This window comes from Fundulus heteroclitus, chromosome 3 (genome assembly GCF_011125445.2).
Source record: "Fundulus heteroclitus isolate FHET01 chromosome 3, MU-UCD_Fhet_4.1, whole genome shotgun sequence".
NCBI classification, from domain to species: domain Eukaryota; kingdom Metazoa; phylum Chordata; class Actinopteri; order Cyprinodontiformes; family Fundulidae; genus Fundulus; species Fundulus heteroclitus.
The window spans coordinates 20,508,857-20,530,675 of record NC_046363.1 but is presented as its reverse complement, the minus strand read 5'-3'; the positions used below and the strand labels follow the sequence as shown (position 1 = coordinate 20,530,675).

Here is a 21,819-nt window from a genome sequence, read left to right as displayed (position 1 = left end):
TGTGGTTTGAAATTATCCAAAAGGAAGAGGAATATTGCAGTCTTGAGATGACTGTGACAAAAAGCCCTTTTAAGAGTGTGGAAAAGATCCAACGCTTTAAGAGGCTCCACACACTAAAGTATCTAAGACATGCACATTTGACCTGCTGCGGCTCATCAACGGTGTAATCAAGTCCGTAGTCTGGCCAGCAAACTTAACTGACTTAAACTTAAACTTAAAATAGTGAATCTACGGAGTATTGTCAAGAGGAAGATTAGAGTCATCGGACACAACAATGCAGACAAGCATTGGTATTAAATAGACATATCATGCAAAATTCAGTTTTTTTAACCCTTAAATATATTTTGTTGAGTACTTGGAGTTTCTAGTTATTCAGAAATTAATGTAGTCTCTCCAGGTGCTGCATGGATATCTTTATGTTCCATTAGGGTCATATTTGTTTAGTTTTCTCTTGTTTTCTGTTACGTTTTTTTTAACTATTACGTAACAGCGTTTGCTGCGGATCTGCTAAACAGGGTCAAGGACTTCCAGGTTACCAGTCTCATGAATCCACCATTTTTATTTCTCTTACCAATTGTGTAGGCCAAGCAGAAGGGTGCCGAAGCTACAAGTGAATAAGTCACAATGTTTGGTTGTTCATTACACCATCCTCCAGCACACTAGAAAAATGGCCAAATGGGGTGAAGTGGAACACTCAGCAACCTTGAGGGGGGCGGGATCTGAAGATATATAGATTTAAAGAGACGGCACCAAAACAAGTTGCTCTCCAACACACCTCAGATCAGGGGTAAAACAAGGGAATGTGGAGAGTAAATTAGCAAGTAATTCAGACCAAAACATTGCAGGTCCACTTTATATAGACCAGAACTGAATGATTTCAATATGAAAAGGAAGAACTGAAAGACATGATGCAGTATGTTCCCTTTAAAACTTCCTTAACACCTCCAAAGTTTTATGTAATATTCGACTTGTCTGAGCAACTACAATTTGGTTTTTCATTAGCTGCAAGCTATTGTCATTCGAATTAACAGAAATAAATGATTATATTACTCTGTGTAAATGTATTATTAGGTGAAATAAAGCAATATAGTATATGAGCTTCACGTTGAATTGAGTTACTGAAATATATTAGCTTTTCTATAATATTGTCAAGTATTAAGATGGATCTGTACATGTGCTCAAAGGGAACTCTTCTGTTTTACCGTGCCAATGACACATTCATTTAGTCTCGGCTTCAAAGGCAACAGCCTTATCTCAAAAGAATGAAAGATCCTTATCGATACAAATTAATATTCAACAGCTCTTTATATGCTGATCACTGGTCAAGAGGTCATGCATGTTATTGGAGAACAAAAATGCTTACTGTGCCAGACACCGACAGACAGTCAGATGCTTATTTTCAACCAAAAAAGTTATTTTCCTCACTTTGTACGGTGAGAAAAGCTAGACCGGAGACGATTCCATCACTGCTCTCAGATTGGCCAGCTTGACACTCAAAAAAGGCGTCATCTTCAAGTTGTGCATTTTCAATCCTAAGATGATATTGTCCTGCAACAAAGACAGAGATGGAGATATATATGCTTACTACAGTACAGGAGTGTAAAACAGTGTGTTTATCCTAAAATAACAGCACTATAAAGACATTAAGGTTGTCATCCATTTTGAATTGCTATTAAATGGGAATGATCAATGTGCTTACAAAGGGATAATTCAACTCCGAACAGGAATAAAGGTTTTTTTTTCTGGATCTTTGAAGTGATGTGTTGAACAATTATAAGCAGCTAGCCTTTTTCCTTTATATAACTCATCCTATTTTGTATAAATTTGTTGAAGTTAATGGTTAGTCCAAGAGGGGCTATGAGCAAGGCAGGCTTCTGTTTTCTTAAACAACTGCAGTTTAAAAAACATCATGGGGGCGAAAGCTACTTTAGAGTGTCATCATCTTCGTGTGGGATATTAACCTAAACTGCTATAACTGTTTTGCAGTTCACAACATTTATAAGACAGTTACTTTGAGCAGAAATGCTTAATATGTTTTATTTACGGAACTTCTTTCAGTCAGGAAGGTCATCAAATGTGCACCAACTCCCACCTCCTTTTCCTGTTTGAAATAGGAAATAGCTTCTGTGTCATTTACAACACAATTCAACAATTCATAAAATAGAACTGTAGTAAACCCTTTTGTTTGTTTTGTTTTTTGATAAGAAGGCAAAAGCTTTACAGCTACTCCAAGAGGCACTGAGACTGAAGCAGACTTAAAATATCTCAAATCTCAAAAATATCACAGCAGTTCCTGGACATGCTAATTTCTGAACATTTAAGCCATCATCACGCTTGCACTTGCCGGTTATAGAAATGGATGTTGGAGGTGGTGCAACACCAAAGATCCTACTGTGTGAAACATATTGAAAATTAATCATTTTAATCATTTCCATTCTATGTACCCCTCTGATGTAGATGTAAAGCACTGTGGAAACAGAAATATTACAACGATTTAACACTATTGTATTGATTTCTTCACTTCCTTCTCAATAAGATTGTTACCTTGACCACACCGCCTCCTACATCCATTTCCATTGTAAATTATTATGGCCATGAACTAGCATTAGCATTAAAACACAATAACATTGAGATGGGGTCAATCTAACATGTCCTTTTTTGTCTTGGTGCCTCTCTGATTAGATATTAGCTGGAGCCTTCAGGACCAACAAGTAAGATTTGTATTACATACAATTGCTAAGAGCTTTTTATCTTTTTTTTTTTTTTTTTTACTGAAGGTAAGATGATAACTGCTTTTAAAAATTTACCAGAAACTCACTGGCAAAATCTTGAACCATCAGTGATAGGAGAAGGATATATTTTTTTACAGCTTAAATAACCTGTTAAAAATCATTAAACTAAGGTTTTGGAACAGAAATTTCTTCAAATCTTGACCTCTTTGAGAGTCAGACATGTCAATGCACAATCTAATTATATACCCCTCACACAAATGCTAAATATTTTCTAATGAAAGTCTCTGTAACACATAAAATGCTTTTTAATTCTTCTTCAATATACCACAAACAAATAACACAGTAAAACCAATAAATGTCAATGGCCATTTGTTTTAACATGCAAATTCCTAAAAATATGCATTCTTAAGAAATGAGTAGCTCTTTACAACTTATAAAAGAAGTTCATTAACAATATTCAGTGCTAACTATGTGATGCAGCTATAAATAGACAATTTTCTTTTAACTGAAAAAAATCAAACTATTTGAGAAGCTCTAGTCTCTTTTTCCAGGCATTTCAAATGAGATGCAAGTTGCAGTGTAATGTATACTTGAAGGATTGTTTTTCTTTTTTTTTTTTTCCTTGTTTTTTTTTTTTTTTTTTTTTAGCAGGAGTTTCCAATGCAGTAAATAAAACCAATCTGTAATTCAAAACGCGGAGTGAATAAACTGCCTATTATTTGCTGCCAGACAGAGTCCCTCACTATGTATCTCCCCTCTGCTAGTTTGGCATGCCAATGGGGCTTGATTTGTTTGATGCTTTGCCACAACCTGTGGGGATTAGATGACGCTCACTGTTGGTTTTCCAGCTCCTGATGGCTCACGGCCCACTAACATGTGGAAAATAGTATCTTGGTCTGACAACCACTCAGGCCTAAAAACGCATGTGTCAAGTAAGCTGGCAAGATAATTAACACCAACCAGAAGCAATTTTCACATCTAAGTTATCATTGAGTGCAGAGAGAGGGAGAGACACTGAAGTCATTAATCACGTTCCTCTTTTCTGAAATTATTCACAAATAGTGCAATCAAGCAGCAGCAAGTGTGTATTTATGGCAGAGGAGATGGTGGAAGGCAGAGACGTGTTGTGCCTATTTGTACATTACTTTGTATTTGTTTCATCTAGATTAGAACCATAGGAGGCTTTAGGATTGAGGTTAGATACATGGACGTGATTGCCGCAGTGAAAATAATTACTCCCTATGCATATCCATATCATTGGAGCCAAACTGAAAATGAAGGCATATCATGAAACACAGTATTCCTGGTAAACTTGGGAGCCTTTTAAAACTGTCTGTTATTATATGTTCCATATATTTATTCCCAATTCCACCAACTTGGAGATAAATCAAAGGAAAGGCTTTGCCAATCATTACTGAGAAAGATGTTTTTAATGTTACGTCTTGACTCTGACACTTTACCTAGATATTTTAGGTGTGTGTTGATGTTTTGAAAGTACAGCCATAATGGCTTTAAGTCAACAAACCCTAGACAGCAAAAGGCATTTTTCACAACCACTTTCTCAAGCCTTTTTCATGATTCACTATAAAAACAGTTTGACTGTCTTGGGTTTTTTTGAATATGCCATATTGTCAGCTTATTTCTTTGCTTACTTCTGCTCATGATCTGGACTGACGTGAATAAAAAAAAAAGCTTCAGATGAAATCCGCGGGAGGCAAAACTAAATAGGTCTGCAGCTCTGTACTAAAGTTCTTCAGACATCAATAATTTTGCGACAGTATTCTAAACTGGCTTTGAACAGCTGTTCCACAAGCTATCTGAAAGACTGGGAAGATGTCTTTCAAAGAGCTGTGATCTAAAACTTCGCATAAACTACATAGATCAGGGGTCTGCAACCTGCGGCTCTGGAGCCATATGTGACTCTTAATGGCCTTCGTGATGAATTTTAATAAGCTACCATGGCCAAAAATAATAACAAAATTAGCAACGTTTCTAAATATGAAGCTAATGAAAATGTCTTGTTTTAGTAGTTTGTTGTGTGTTTTAGGCTATTTCTGCATCATATTTCTACAACAGAACTAAACCCATGGTGCAATTAGCATTTTCTATTAAGTCAGTAATATTATTTATGTATTCCTTACATATAGAACTCAAATTGCTAGGAAAAAAAGCAATCCTTGGGTCCTCACCAAGGTGTTTCTTATTAGATAAATCCTGTCCTTGGGTGTTTATGTTAACACATTTGTTATACAAGATCATTTTTGCAATAAATGAATTATGCCATCATCTAATTTACATGGGGTCTTGTGAAAATTGCATTATGTTTTAGCTCATATTTATTCTGAAGTGTTCAAAGTTTGAAAGCTTTAAATCGGGACACCCTGATGAAGACATCCACTTTCTCAATGAGACCTTCCTGAATAAACAAAGAGACTAGATGTAAATTAGCTAAATGCTTTAATCTGGTAACCTGGCCAGCCATACTGATAATATGTAGCACTCTATGTTCTGCACTTTACCAATCTGGGTCTGTTCCCATCAGATCCATTCGGGGAAAGGAGGGACATTCAGCAGAACTTTTGGACCTGATTGAACAAAGCGACACCTCGTGCCCGCCTACCAAAGGTTGGTTTTAGCCAGTCACGGGACCGTTTTTGGTTCGGGGCCCAAACAATTGAGGCGGGACAAGATGGATTACAGTAAGAATTCATCTTGCAGGCTGCACCTGCACATCAAATGTATGTTTCACTTGTACATTGTCCCTTTTTCAGGAAATGGACCAACATGTGGAACATCGACATCATGTAGAACATCAACTCAGCTGATGCTGCGATGATTTCCTAACTCAATTAAAGAAACGCATTAACCCAGAGGAAGTAGAAATAAAGAGTAAAAACTCCAAATCATATTTTAAAATCTAAATTTTCATCAACAGTACAACAGATTATTTCATACCTACTCAGCTGAGAAAAGTAGGTAAGGTGTTACAATCAAACCACAATGAATTTTATGCAGTTTCAAATGACTTCTCAATTTTTCACTATTGTAAAACCTTTTTTTTTTACACATCCCATACTCCTTTTTTTTCACCAGGTCTAAACAAGTTTCAAGGAAATAGAAGGGATGTTTACTTCTGCTGGACACAATCTGACTTCTGTGAACTGGTTGCTTTCTATTTCCCTTTCTTCCTCTGTATGAAATTATAGACTCAAAGGAAAACAACATTAGATAACCGTAAAAGCTTACACAAAACTTCCACCTAGACTGACAAGATCGGAGGGGAGGGGAATTTCACGTTTCATAAATAAACCAATCAATCAGTAATCAATTCAATAATCTTTTTAAGTAATTATGTTATAATTATTATGGAAAATATGAAAGGCTTGGTGTTATTTGTGCTCATTAATAATTACATTTCGCCTTATTGACTTGCAGCAGGTCATGTATAATTAAATCACTGCTTGTGGGCCAATCATTGAAAATAAATTAACAAAGACATACTTCATGCTCTAGTGCCCTGAACAAGCTGTTTCATCGGCTCATCCGGTGTTGTCTATACAATAAGAGCTGTTACACCAATCAGCCTGAAATCCTACAGTAGAAAAGGACCCTTATCATTCCATATTTATATCACTTCTTCAGCATCAAGAACAAAAAGGGAAAGTGTGCTACGTTTATCTTAAGTGTGTGTTGAAATCAACGCTGCCCTCTCTTGTCTCTGTAAATGCATGATTTCAAGCTTTTTAAAGCATAAATAAACAGCCCTGATGGTACAATCAGCCAGAGCTGGCGGCCTATCAAGAGCAGTCAAGTGTCATCCTAAATGATTTGTCTCTTTCTGGGCAGAGGAAAGTGATTGCATACATCAGTCTGCAGTTACCTTTCCTGGGAATTGTACCTGTGCTGATGGATGTGTTATTCATGGTTGAGTGGATGAGTGTTTGGCATGTCGCATTTGCCTGTGGTTCATGTGTCCATGGGTGCAGGTTCTGATCTTAGTCCTTCAGATCTATTTTTTTTGTCCCAATCATTTCTCTATCTGCTGTTATTGATGTTGCTTTTTTTATTACTAATAAGCACAATAAAAAAGTCATTTTAGTACCATAAAGGTGTACCTCAGCAGATACATCCATTGAAAGGTTTAAAATTTTCAGTATTACGTTTAAAAAATTAGACTCAGAAATTATATAGATCCATCATGCAATGAGTAATATCATTAGAGTGCATTAGAAAATTTTGGGGGAAAAAACCCATCCAGACAATTCATCTCTTCTTGATCTTTTCATCACCAACATGCCACATAAATACTCAACAATGGCAGTGTTTGCAAATGACCTAAGTGATCGTGGTGTAAATGGTGCAGTTAGACACACTAAAGTTCCCCATTTTTAACATGTTCTTTAAAGTTGTGTAAAACTGTGACACATTTTAGTGAACAGGGTTTCCGCCATGATTTATTCCATTATAACTACAAGCACTGTTTAATGTTCTTAGTTTTTTGATAGCTCTAATTATTTTGTTGACAAACATGCTCTGTTTTGTCAGGTGAATTAGCAATCTCTTGGACAGGAGAAATCAGCTTTACATAGCCGCAAGGAAATCTGACTTTGACATATTTTGAACAATTATGAAACCAGTGTACTGCTGCAATAAAGAAAGAAAAACAGGATTCTCATTGTTATAAGTATAAAGAACTCTAACTATAGATTCTTCTGTGGTATCATATAAGTCAGAGATGCTTAATTGTTTAAACAGACATTTCATTGATTCTGGAATCCTTATTTGACCAAGTCTCTCATGGCTGCCCTCTCACTTTCTCTATGAATTACCCCCTTAACAGAAAAAAACTGTTTAATATTCCCATGTGTCTGTCACTGAAGATTTAAGGCACTGAAGGGTATTGACCCTAATAAATTTGCCTGTTCCGGTAACCTTTTTCCTTACTTTTTATGTTTAGCAGCTTATATTATAGCTGAACCAGTCACTAATTTTTAAAATCTTCTTTGCAAACTATGTCATTCCAGATGTGTAAAAGGCTGTTTTTGTTCTTCCGCTAATGATCAGCACAAAGAACATCTGTGTGCAGCCGTCACACAGAAATCCTGTCATCGGTCTGGTTTCAGGAAACAGCACAGCACAGTTAAAGCCATCATAAAAGTTGCAAATTACATTGTTAAGCCTTGGATGCCAAAGAAAACTGTGCTGTCCTTTTTATTGGCTTGTCTAAGGCATTTGACATTGTTGATCATACCATAGCTTTCAAATATTGGTTTATCAGGTAATGCTGTATCTAGGTTTTCTAATTATCTGTCAATTTATAGACAATGTGTGCATCACAGTGGTCTGTCGTCAGAATACTTTAACATGGCAAAAGTTGTGCCATAGGATCTCATATTAGGTCCAAATCTGTTTTCAATTCATGTAAACAGTGTCAGTGAAAATGGTCCCAATAGTTGCATACATTTTTATGCTGATGACAATGTGTTTTTTTGCCACGCAAAAAGTGTTACTGCTGTTCTTAGATGTCAGCAGTCTGCATTTGACTTTGTGCAATCTGACCTACTTTGTCTGAGGCTAGTCCTAAATGCTGGTAAGACAAATGTTCTGCTGTTAGCTAACAAAAATAAACTTCCACAAAAACAATGGTCAACTGGCTATGACTATCAGTCTGTAAACTCATCCATTGGTACATTTTCATTTACAAAGCTATTCTAGGATTTTTTTTCCTATATTATTTGCTTTATGGAGATGTCTATTTCATTTTCCAGTAGAACTTCCAGTATTGCCTGGTTGCACTGCCATGTGGTATATCTGTGATTAACTGACCAGCAAACTAACATGAACATGAATTAAAGTATTGTTAAAGGAAGATGAGATACACCGGACCCAACAGAGTAGACAAGCCGAAGAGAACTATTAAAGCAACCTGGGCTTCCTAAATACCTCAGGAGAGTTAAAGTTTTTGACCAATCTGTATAATCTGACCCAATCTGTATAATATGATTGAACTTGACTTTGTAAAGTGCCTTGAGATGACATGTTTCATGATTTGGCGCTATTGAATTAAAGCCTGATCTGTTCCCCGCCACACCACATTGATGCAGAAATTCATGCAAAAGAAGTTCAAAATTTGAGCACAAACAGTCTAGAATACATCGACATTCAGCAGGCTGAATTTTTCCCCTATCATATACTTATTAACGGTTTTTGTATTTCTCTAATCGTCTGAGAAACTGAAGTTCTAGCCATTCGTAATAATAAATAAATTAACAAACAAGTGTTAAATAAAACAGTCTGTGTGAAAAGTATCAATAGAAAAAATAAGTGTTGGTATTTGAAAGAATTAAGGAAGTAAATGTGTTTTTTGTTATCTGTAGGTTGTTGTTGATCCACTTTCATGTGCATGGACTGTATGGATCACTGAAAGCACATGTGTCACTGGCTGTCTCAGACAGTGTGCAACAGTGAAGTGTGGCTCATCTAGTTTCAGGCTGATCAGGAGCAGATGCTCCTCTCCTACTCAGGATTGCCTTCTAATTGGCTATTACTTTTTATAGACTGTGGTGCATATTCTGCAACATACACCCGCAACCCCCCCCCCCCAGCCCCCCACCCCACCCGCGTCACAATTTACTGATTAGCGGACATTTCTGTAGATTTTTTTTCTCCCACTTCTTGATGTGCCAATGACAGGATAAGAGGAACATGTTGTCTCACATGTTTATACCATCCCACTGCATTTACAGCAGCACTTTTTCATTATGACAGTGTTGCTTTATCGGTTTGAACCTCACTTTCTTCACTCTGAAGTGTCAAAAGTGGGTTATTTGATGCGACATGAACTGAGATTTTGTTACCTAAAACTGAAAATTAGCGGATGCTAGCCTTGTTCTAGGCCACAGCTGTAGCTTAAGGTTTGAGGTATTTTCTATGTTGCGTGATTTAAAAACAAAAAGCTATTACTCTGCTTCACAAACATATTCACACCCCTGGAACCTTTTGATAGTTTGTCACATAACAACCGCAGACTTCAGTGCATTTTATCTGAATTTTAAGTGATAAAACGACACAATGTAGTGTATCATTGGGGGAGTGAAAAGGAAAATGACAAATGGCTTTGGATTTATTTACAAATAAAAATCTGAAAAGCAGATTATGTATTTGCATTCAGTCTCCCTGAGCCAGTACTAAAGAAACACACCATATGCAGCTGCCAGTTGAGGTTTGCCTCTACTAGCTTTAAAAATGTTGAGAAAAAAAGACTGTTGATCATTCATCTTTGCAAACCAGCTCAAGTTCAGTCGGATTTGATGGAGAGCATCTGTGAACATCAACTTTTAAGTCTTGCCACCCATTCTGATTTGGATTTCGGTGTGTGCTTTGACTAGGCTATTCAAACACATCAATATACTTTGATCTATACCGTTGCACTGCAGCTCTGACATTACAAGTACAGTCTGCTAACAGCATGACACTGGGAAAGGTGTGTTATGGGTGACAAATATAGAGTTTGCTTTCCTCCTCACAGAGCATGCTGAATTACTAGCAAAAATGTAGAGTTTTAATCTCAGCTGACCTGGTCAGCTTTTTTTCTCACATATTCGCTGCGTTCCCTCCATGGTTTGTGCCAAACTGCACACAAAAATTCTTATAGCTTTCTCTCATAATGGCTTGCTTCTCTCCACTCTTTTACAAAGTGCAAATGTGTGGGGTCCACAACTAATGTTTGTTTCTGTTAATGAAAGTTCTCCTGTCCACTTTCACAACATGCATGCTCAGTGTAAGGAATTGTAGCAAAGTTGTTGACACATCGCAGTCAACCATCAAGTGTCACTGCATGCTCGTTTGGGAGGACTGATTGCTGCAAAATTAGCGACTTGATGCACTGACCAAGATTTCCATTAATAAAAATGTTTCTGTCCATCAGAATAATAAATGGAACTTGACTGCAGAGTTTTACAACAAGCACCAAACACCCATTCATTTAATTCCCTTTAAATCTGGTGACATTAGATTTAATTGACCCTATATTCAATTTTTTCATGTGCCTTAAGATGACGTTTGTTGTGAATCAATGCTATATAATCACAAAATGAATTGAATATTAGTCCTTTCATCTGCTGCTCCCACCTGAGCTGTGTTCATGCAGCTCCTCCTATGTTGATAATAAATAATACTCTCCTTTAGCCTGTTAGTTTAGATGTAAGCCATGTCATGGTAGGTTGTAGCTGTGCCCTACACTTTCCATTTTTTCATGATTGATTTTCTGAGTTGCATAAAGTATCAGATATTGTATAATAACGGAGCACTATTTGCTAATTAGACAGCATTTGATGGCTGTAGGTAGCTCTACATTTTATGAATTTATTAATTACTGAGTAAAAGGGCATGAATTCAAATGTATGCCACATGTTACTTTTTTTAAAATCCATGTATTCTTTTAATTTTACCTTATAACTTGGGGTTGGTCTATGACATAAAATCCCAAGAAAATACATAAATTTGTGTGGCATAAAAAACAACTTCAAGACTCTGTATTGAAACCAAATAACTTTAGCACTTGTTGATCTTTTTTTTTGTTGTTTTGTTTACTTTACCTCAGTTTTTATTATTATTTCAAATTGGCCCATCAATTCCCTGCAGAGCATGAGCCATATTTTCCTGTTTACCTCTCTTTCCGATCATGCTGTAGCGTGGGAAGCCTGGCAGGCTCCTCTGAGGCCCCAAAAGCAAGCCGTCTTTCGCCCACTGCACAATCCCTGAGGCCCTCAGGACCTCACACTTCAGCACAGCTGTGGCTCCCATCCGCACAGTGAGGTTCCTGGGCTCAGTCCTGAAAGCCTGCTGGGCATGCGTGCCTGGAGACATAAAAAGCAGAAGGAGGGAAGGAGCCAGAGTGGAAGGGGAAGAGGGTGTAATGGGAGTTAATGCAAAGAGATAAAAAACGAACGAGGGAATCGGTGTGCACAAGGAGTGTTATCAAAGAAGTAAATGAGGTAGAGGGAGCGTGACATAAACATGCACCACAGGGGTGCGGTCCTGTGATCTTTTGTAGGAGAAGGCAACCCTATTGTGTTTGGAGACATTATTCATTCTGGCATATGTTTTATTGATGGTAAACTGCAGCGATACAGCTCTGAAAATGAGTCAATAAAGTAATTACAACAAATTAAATCTCCCCTCGGTCACGTAGATAGGGTATGGGGAGCCGTAAAAAAAAAAAAAAAAAAGCAGGAGGTATCAGAGACCTTTTTCACCTGCGGTTTTTCTTCAGCGTTGATGTCCCGCTAGCTAATTCCTTCTGGGAAGAGTAATGCTTATCACTTTAATCCCCTTTGTTTGTCATAGGTAGGGTTAGCCATCCTTCAGCCAGGCTGCGAAGGGATATTCATTGGTTCAGTGCGCTTGAATCAGAAAGGTAACCTTAATGCAGAACCGCTATCGCTAGGGCGAGGATTATATCATTATTATACACTGAATAAATTCAGTTCAAGGAGCCCTGTGCAAATACTTACTCCAATTAGCACCTCATTTCAAAGCATGACTCTCGTTTAAACAATGCCCTGCAGAGAGGGGCTGCCTGATTCCATTAGGTTGCTTAAATCTTGACCTTCATTGAAGCAATGACCAAGTTGTTTGTGAAGTGCATGCTCTGTTGCATCTGACAACATGAGTGAGAGGCAGAGCTTTCAGATCAAGGCTGAACCAGTCACCTCACGTCAAGTATGAAGGGCAGGATTGGCCATTACAGCAGATGCATACAAACAGCCAAACACAGAAGCATTTTTCCATACAGTTTACATAAATGAATACTCAACAGAGATCCAGGATGGCTGTTTTTCTGGAACTCCAGATATATAGCTTATCAAGAGCAATGTGATCTCACTTCATTGGCGTGTTCTTGAGTAAAATACGTTGCTTTATCCAAAAATGATTTCACGATTCTTTAATCTAATCAGAGTATTGATTTTGTTATAACGTCCAGTTCCATTTGACAAGCACGTGTTTTAAGCTGGCATCAGTCAATGTTGTCAGTGAGAGACACAGTATGTTAGAGTCAAGGCGCCATTATTATGTTGAGCCTCTGTTTTATTAAGATATACGTCACGTTTCTTTTTATTTAGCTTTTTTAGTCAATGAAGTGCTTTTAGTGTATGCTCTTACACCTACATAAGGTTTTTTGCCACACATTCCACCTGTTATGCTCAAACTAGACTTTTCAAGCTAATTTGCCCTCGCTTACAGAGCAGGCACTGTATAGTTTATGCCACTTTACACCTCACATCTATTCAGCTCAGAGACAAGCCCTGTTGGTAAGTGAACTTTAACACAGTTTGGTATTTTGGTTTGACACGTGAATCTGAAGCACTTCATGATAATGTATGAAAGATATTTGGTGGTTCCCCTGTTAATTTCCTAGCCCAACCAATGCTCCTTTCTTGTCCAATCAGAGGACTCCTAACAGGATGCCACAGTCCGAAACTTCACCTGTGGCGGATTGAAGAACAATCTAAATTGGTTATGAATTTTGAATTTTGTTTACACTGTAGATTTACATTCACTTGTCCATTTGCTTTTGACATGACAGCAAACTATTCAATCACACGGCTGCACCTGGTGTGTATTTAGGCATCCAGACATGGTAAAACAAAGAAAAACAAAAAAAAACTTGCTAACCAAGCATGGCTTGAGTATTTTAGAGAGTGTTGATCTATTGTGAGTTTCACACACAACCATCTCATGGGTTTAAAGAAAAGGGTCAGAAAAAAAAAGAAAAATAGCAGTGAACACCAGTTGTGTGGATGAAAAAGTCTTGTTGGGCAACAAAACTCACGTAACCTCTTGCTTCATCACGGTGACTGGAGAAAATGTTCTCTGAGTGACGACACATCAAACTTTGAAGCAAATGCATTACAGCAGTAGACCAGATCGGGCGATCTTGAGTATGCTGTGTGCTAGGAGGACGGTGACCAGTCATACATCAGAGAAGCAAGGCAGCCACGGCCCGAAAGGATGTGCCAGCACAGAAGAGCAACATCTACAGGCCAAGATTCTATGGTTTACACCCATCTGCAGGCCAGCGGTCACTCTTTTAGGGATGAAAATGTTCTCATCCTGGATAAAGAGGAACATTGGTTTGAAGGTGGAGTAAAGGGAGCCATTTTTGTGAAAATTACCTGGCCATTGATAGACAGGGGTGGTGGACTACAGGTCCAGTTTCCTCTTCTTAAAATGCTGTTATTGCGAGCATGACTCAGCCCCCTGGGATAAATAAGTGACCATCAGAACTAGGGATGGGTACCAAATTCAGTACTTTTACAGGTACTGACCGAATCCCTTCGGTACTACCGGGGACGATTCACGTAAAATCAAATGATACCATGTTTCATTACCTAAACACATCGTTGTGACACTGAGGGAGTGGAAGAGTGGGCGATTTTCCATGCCATACATGAACACAGCATCACACACGCAAGAGCGTGGTGACGACAATATCCACTGGTCCAGTAAACAAAGCAAGCATGGCTGATAGAATGTGCTCGGAAGTTTGACTCAACTTTTCAAAATGCGTTGCAGATTACGCTTGCTGCGATATTTGTGAGGCAAAGTGCAAGGCCAGCGGCTTGAATACTTCTAATCTGAGGAAGCACTAATTGTTCTGCAGTTATTAACTTGAGGCAGCAGTGAGCCTCTTCACACTTCTCTTAGCACTGTCTCAGACAGACAGCTGGTGCTGCCTTGTCTTGAAACCCGCCTGCAGTCAGAGCAAAGAGCAGAGAGGAGAGTCTATCTGTTCCCTCATTGCAAATGTATCCCTCCCTGGATTACAAAGTGGAATAGAATCTAATGTTTTTAATATAGTTTTTTTTCCCTCTGAAACTGTACTAAAATAATTACCTGAATTGTATTCACATACAGCTTTAATTCTTTATTCACCTTGTTCACCCTGTGTGCCACTGATAACTGTTGTTTTGGTAAAAAAAAAAAAAAAAAGTGTTTTGCCTGGTGTGGATTCAGGCAATGTATTGCATAAACACACTAAAATACCGAAAATAGGTACTGTTGAGTACCGGTATCGATTCAAATATGAAAGGTGCCCATCCCTAGTCAGAGCACTAACGATCGGTTGGTGGCCTGATGGTCCTCTTCTGCATGTGAATAACCAGTTTTGATTGTCACGTTTTGATCCACTTTGCAAAGGCATTACCTATAAAGCTGAGTTTGACTACAGCTCTACAGACTGAAGAAGTCTCTTGGAGAAGAGACGAAACGTTACAACAAAGAAGAACTCGTCCAGAGGAAATATACAATTATTTTGTATATATAACATTCTAACAAAACAAAAATAATGTTATGGCTTTTAATTTGTTTTTGCATTCTAAGATTACCAGTAGTCGTTGTTTATACTCGTTATTAATAGCATTGTAGTTTTATCAATGCAGCCTGACTTGTCTTAGAATAGGTGAAAACAACCTGTCTCAAAACCATATGCAATTTGTAAAGTTGAAGTCAAAATAATATTTTGTTCTTTGCATTTTCTTCAGTGGAAGCTGTATGTATTAGGAAAGGCATTAGTTTTCTTTTAAAACTGTTCTGCTAAAGCCACAACTTGTTCATTTTCTCTCAGCTTGTCTGTGATTCCCCCTGCAGTTATTGTCTGTTCCATTTTAAAGTTACTTAATCTGTGTGGTAATCATCATTATTACTTCACTTTCTGCATTCTACCTCATTTATCTCCTACTCTGCTCTTTGCTCAACTTTTATTATCAATCATTTTGTGGTATAACTGTAGTTCAATCATTCTGCTGATTAGCTGTATGTTCCTTATTATTTGTCATGCTGTGCTTTACTTTTGTGGCTATTTTGCCTTAACTCATACCATGTGGTGTTGTTCTGCAGGTTGGATTTCTATATTTTATATAATTATTTTTCTAAGTAAACCTTCCCTTTTTATTGCACAAGCCTTTAAGTGTTTCTTACCTTTGAGTCCTTGCTCTCTTTGGCATGAAAACTCGGATAAAACCTTGTACTTCTTTTACCCTTAAGGATGTCATACATAAAGATCTTCATAAGAAAAATAAATGTATATGTTGATACTTTTGCTGGATATGGTAGTGGTTTCTGGCACACAGTCACAAACAACCTTCCTCTTTCCTCTCTCATGTTGCCTAAAGTTGTTTATGACTTTAGTGCATAAAGAGGTAAATATTCATATAGTTCCTTAAGTACAAGCATGCATCTAAAAGTGCTTTACAAAAAACACTGAAGCTTTACACCATGCAAATCAGTTTAAATGAAGAGAGTTTATGATTAGTTATTGTTTTGTAGCTAAGGTCCTTTTTATCTTTTGACAAAATTTGGTCAAAGTGATTTGGAGTCTGTTTTAGAAAGGACGTTGCAAATTAAAACATTTTGATAGCCCATGACAATATTGCATATAATATGTATTGAACCCAATAATCAAAAGTTTGGACTCACCTTTGTCATTCAGTGGCTTTTCCTTATTTTGTATGACCTTCTACATTGCAGAATGAAGACATCAAAACTATGACTTAAATTCTGTGGAATTATGTATCAAGCATAAACTTGTGAAAGAACTCAAAGCATCTTGTAGATTTTAGCTTTTTCTAAATACCTCCCTTTGTTGTGAATACTCAATTGGTCACTCTTGGCCTTCTATGCTGTCTTGAAGGAGTTCCCCAGTTGTAGCAATAAAAATGAAGACAAACCATTGAATGTGAAGGTGAGTCCAAAGTTTTGACTGGCAGTACTATATATAGCCTAATCTTATGTAGATGGTGCCTCACCACATATGGTTATCAATACTTTTGCTGTAAATTTAATCCAGAAGGACATCCTCCTAAACTGCCTATAATTAGGCAGTGCCACACAAAGTAAATACCACTTCATGATTAATCCATAAAAGCTCTGTGAGCCGGGCAAACAATGAACCTTATGACTCTCCATTGTTGGGGCGACCAGTTCCAGGTGAATTTGCATGTGAATCTAAACTCCAATGAGGCCAGCAGGTCTATAAAGCTGGGAACTCCACACTACTCGAGACATTTTGAATTGAGAAAGCTTCCTGGATGGGAAAAGAAACGTCTTCAGAATAGAAGTCCAGTTGTTTTATTTTTTTAACCTTTTTTGGATTGATCATGACCTGGATGACTGAGAATCTTTACCAGCATACCACCTTATGATATACAGTAAATCTAAGACTAAATGATCTGTTACACCACTACAAACTCATTTAAACAGTGTACTGACAGTGTTTTGTGATGTCAATTGATTGAAAGTCCTCACAGTAATCTATATAATAGATAAACAAATATCAACAAGGTTTGTGGTTACATAAAACTTTAACATACCTCTCACAATTAACATTTCCAATATACTGCGTAACATCTATGTGTATATTTTTTTACAATAAATTAAAGGTAGAATTTTGTTTAGACATTGTTAATTAAAGTCTATCACGGTACACAACTTAAAATATAATAAACTTACTACCTACTTACTTACTTACTACTTACTACTACTACTTTAATTTACCCAGATTTGCAGTGCACAAATCATTATTGATATGTATTTGACCCAGATTTACAAGGCATATAATAAACAACCCACTGTAGCAGTTACATTAAAGTGAAAATCCAGTTACATTAAAGTGAAAATCCTTTTCAAGGTTCTTTGGATATGGGTGTAGGGCTTTAAACAAAGATGGGACTTGAAAAGGCCACAGATATTGAGATGAAAGTTCCACAATGACATTTGACTCTCTTACCCCAAAAGAAACACAGAAATGGAAGAGTTGAAGCTGAAAGGATCCAAGCTGACACAGACTCCATTTCAACATTGGCACCTGACCTTAAAGAATCCTGGAAGAACCATAGAAAATAAGAGATTAACCATGCACAAAAGTAAACTCAGGGTTAACAAGCACCTTGACACGTTTGTATGTAGATATTTTTGTGTTCTGAAGTACAGCATCATAAAACATTGCTTAAAAATATGAATAAGAAAATAAATAAAAAAACACAGTTGTGTGTAAATCCTCATAACCGAAATATTCAAATGATATTCTGTTTAAATACTGTCACTCATACCGCATCACGTGTCAGGAAGTTAGACATCAAAAAACAAGTTGTTGCAATAGCTTGCAAAGATGACGCTTCCAAATCATGCCTTGCTTACCACAGCAAGACTCAATCAAGTGCGGCATCCATGTGAGACGGCTGACCACACAATCCCAATTGCGTCTCTTAATCCAGGAAAACAAAGTCTGATTTTTACTCCATGTGCTATGATTGAGGCTTTGCATTCGATTTTCTATGCAGATAAGGATGGCCTTTAAAGATGTATAGGTGATGCTAGATAGTTTGTTGTGGAAAGTGGGCTTTATGGCCAAGCACTGCTGGGGTGGCCTGGTGGGCTGGTGAGAATACGCGGCATGTGGTGTGCACAGAGGCAGAACCATTAGCTGAGCATGGCTTAAAGTTCACCCCTAGGAAACAACTACACCACTGGTTTCTCCTGCTGATAATTAATGTTAGCTGTCAACCAACATCCTTATATCCAGATAACTAGGTGGTAGGTCTGTCTCATGATGCCTGGATGCTGTGGCGAGAATGTAATTTAATATCTGACGAAATGATGGACGAAGGGAAGACCCTTAACAATGTATGACAGTTTATTTTAATAGAGACTGATCACAGTCAGGTGGCCCAGCATTATTAATAACCAAGACATACTGACTTCTTAGGTAACTTGACCCTGCTGCCTGCGCATCAAAAAAGTTTTGACAGGTGCAGCTCTCTTTCGTGGGGGCTATATGAAGTCCTAACATATGCAGAAAGATGCTATTTCGTCAAAAATAGCATCATGGTGAGCAAGAGTGGTGCGGAAACCGTGTATCTGCCCCAACAATGCTGTTGCCATCGTGCAGGTTCTTGTCTGTGGCACGACTTTATCCTTAAGTACAAGACCAAGCTTCCCAATTTTATAAGAACTGTAAAGCAAAATGGTGCAGCTACATAGTTTGGTAACACACCAGCGGTAGAAAGGTCAGAACAATCAAGTACAGTAGCTATTGAGAAGCATTTGGTCATCAAGTTGTTATCTTTCTCTATGAATAGTTAAGGTAGCTCAATAGTTCCTATACTAAACTGTGTGATAGATGCTTCTGGGACCAAGAAGAGTTGGTAAGGTGCGTTCACATAGAACACGAATGTAGCAAGCGAGCAACAGATTTAGACGATATTCCTATAAACAGGTGCCACATGGGAGCAACGAGTCGCAAAGCAACGCTAAGCGAGGCCACAGAAGCAATTCTAGCAACGCAAAACGCGCAATTTTAGCAATTAAAGCAAAGCCAGAGTGACATGACACCTGTGATGGATGCAAAGTGACAGTTGTTGGAGTTGAAAAAGCTGAACTTTTGCGTATTGTCGCGCTGTGACAACCACTCAGAAACTGAATGTGAAAGCGTCATTAGATAGCACCATTGTACTGCTGTATTGACCTGTTGCCAATGGTACAAACGGCCGGTGATAATGTCCGGCGAGCGACAGCAACAAAAAGTAGCAACATTGTGGCACCATTGTTAACTCGCCCTAAGAATGAAGGTCATCAATGTGACTTCAAGCGTTTATAATACACTGCAAAAATAGAACTAAAAATAAGAACATTTTTCTTGAAATGAAAGTATTAGTCCTTGATTTGAGCAGGTGAATAGGACTATTTGCCAATGGAATAAGATGTTTTGCACTTAAAATAGGAACAATTCGTCTCCATCATCTTATTTCAAGTGCAGGATATCTAATTATCTTATTTTAGGAGTAAAAATACTCATTCCATTGGCAAATGATATTTATCTGCTCATATTAAGGACAAATACATTAATTTCAAGACAATTTTACTTATTTTTAGTTCTCTTTTTGCAGTGAAAGTCTCTCATCTGGGAGCAATAATCACTTCTGTCTATGATTTAAGACTAGTGTAATGTTATAGAGCTTCTGGAGGACAAGCACTTTGGGTGTGTCCCATAGTGAAATACCAAAACAAATGTTAAACGAGAATCAAATCAACCTCTGAATGGCATAGTCACTTGAGAAAGGTGCATTTTCATTGTTAGTCAGTTTCGGTATACATTTCTTGAAATTCTTCTCTAGTTACATGCATATGAAAGAGTATGTTATATATATATATATATATATATATATATATATATATATGTTCTTCTTGTAAATAATGAAAGGCACTCCCCTTCCAAAGCATCAAAACATACAAGTAGAGACTGACTTATTTGACCTGAAGGAAAGCTTTATGGATTTTAAGTTCAGCAGGTAATCGTTTCAATTTATCTGCTGCAATAGTGGAACAAATAATAGTGATTAACTTAATTGAAAACTAAATATTTTCTCAACTGACTACACAAAATGAATTGGAGGCAACTGCTCTTTGACGCATCTCCCCCCCGTCGATTAGTTGCACTCCAACAGACTTTGATAAGACTTAACTCGCACTCAATTATTATTTGCTCTCAAAACATTTTGTGCATTTCACAGCCCCCAGTATACTTTTAGAACACACAAAGCCAATTATATCCTTCTTAAATTAACAGAAATCCTCTGTGAGGTTAAAAATGCCCATCCTCTCTTTATCTCTGCCACATGTGGATAAACACAAAAGGCAATACTTTATCATTCCAATTGCTGCCTATTTTTTCCTCAAAAGGTTTGCAGTGTACTACTTTTCTTTTCCTAATAAAAAGCAAGTGATTTTACCAGTTTTCTGCCATACAATTAAAAATTAAAAATATAATTCTTTCCTCTGGGATTCAGAGCTTAAACATCAAATCTTTTCTGTGAGGAAGGGAAATGTTAGTCCAACGCAAAAAAAGGCTGCTGCTAGCCTCATGAGTCACCCTTTTCATTGGGATTCTTAATGAAAGCAGACATGGCCTGCCTGACCTCCCTACATTCCCATTACCTAGTTAAACAACCTCCTTAATTGCTTTAAAAATACAGCAAGTCCCAAGAATGTTCATTAAATGGCGCTTGTTTATTTACTTCGTATGAGAAGTCCCAGACGGTTTAACATTTATAGAACAACTGTAACTTGTCATTCAGAAAGAGGGATTAGATAAGTGGTGGATGAAATTACTATTTAATATTTCCTTAAATAAAAAAATAAAAACATATTTTAACAAAGATGCTCTCAGTGCTGCAGTTTTTGTTTTGACCTTGTTCTTCGCCAGCTTCTTGCAAATGCAAATTGCTGAGTTTGATTTGAAAATGTATTTGCTCTAACGAGAAAAAAAAGAATGTCGACCAGTTCTCCCCACAAGGACGTAAGAGGCTTCTCAACCATTTTGTGTGACCCCGACAGGTAGATTTTTTAAATGGCATCTTTCATAACATTATCATCTGACTTAATGCACTCAATCTGGGACTAATTTAATACAAAACAGAAATCAGTCAATGTGCAAAAATGTAAGTTTTAGCCTTCGTGCGGCCACTCGATTTAAACATGATCGTACATTTTAATTCCAATCTAGACTCTTTCCAATCTCATTGTATGCGTATTGGTGCTAACCGTTACAAGGGCTAGAGTGAGAACCATCTATGCCAGCTTCACACTGAATTAATGTTAGAGGGCCTGTCTTTAAGATGCAGATTTCTTACGCCAATATGTGTTTATACATTGTATTCTGTAAGACATCTTGCTAGTAGCGGTGTACGAGATTTCATAACACATGTAGCAACAGCGTACAAGAAAACTCTCCTTTGTAAGGAAAAACCCTCCAGCAGAACCTGGGTTTCTGTGAGCAGCTATCACGACCTACTAGGGAAGTATATACATGCACAAAAGAAGAGAAACAGAAGCACTGATCCAGACATATTTTCTATCTTAAAGACTTGTTGACAATTAGCTGCTGAACTAGCTTCTGTTGAGCTTCTGAGCTACCCTGTTTTGCTGATACGTTAGCTAATACCTTTGTTGGCTTGACTCACAAAACCTAGTTACATTAGTTATGAAAAACCTGTTACCACCTATTTTTTGGCAGGAGTTTGAGTGCCAG

General features: G+C 37.5%; 1 protein-coding gene across 1 annotated transcript in view; it reads right to left on the bottom strand.

The window, feature by feature from the left end:
* Window positions 1-21,819, bottom strand: part of nphs1 (NPHS1 adhesion molecule, nephrin) — a 104,950-nt gene that overhangs the window by 46,936 nt on the left and 36,195 nt on the right. The window contains exons 5-7 of the mRNA XM_036132350.1: window positions 17,521-17,614; window positions 11,402-11,590; window positions 1,426-1,548 (exon numbers count right to left, since the gene is read on the bottom strand). Coding sequence (XP_035988243.1) covers window positions 1,426-1,548; window positions 11,402-11,590; window positions 17,521-17,584 — 376 coding nt within the window. The 5' untranslated portion in view covers window positions 17,585-17,614. The remainder of the gene's footprint in view (window positions 1-1,425; window positions 1,549-11,401; window positions 11,591-17,520; window positions 17,615-21,819) is intronic.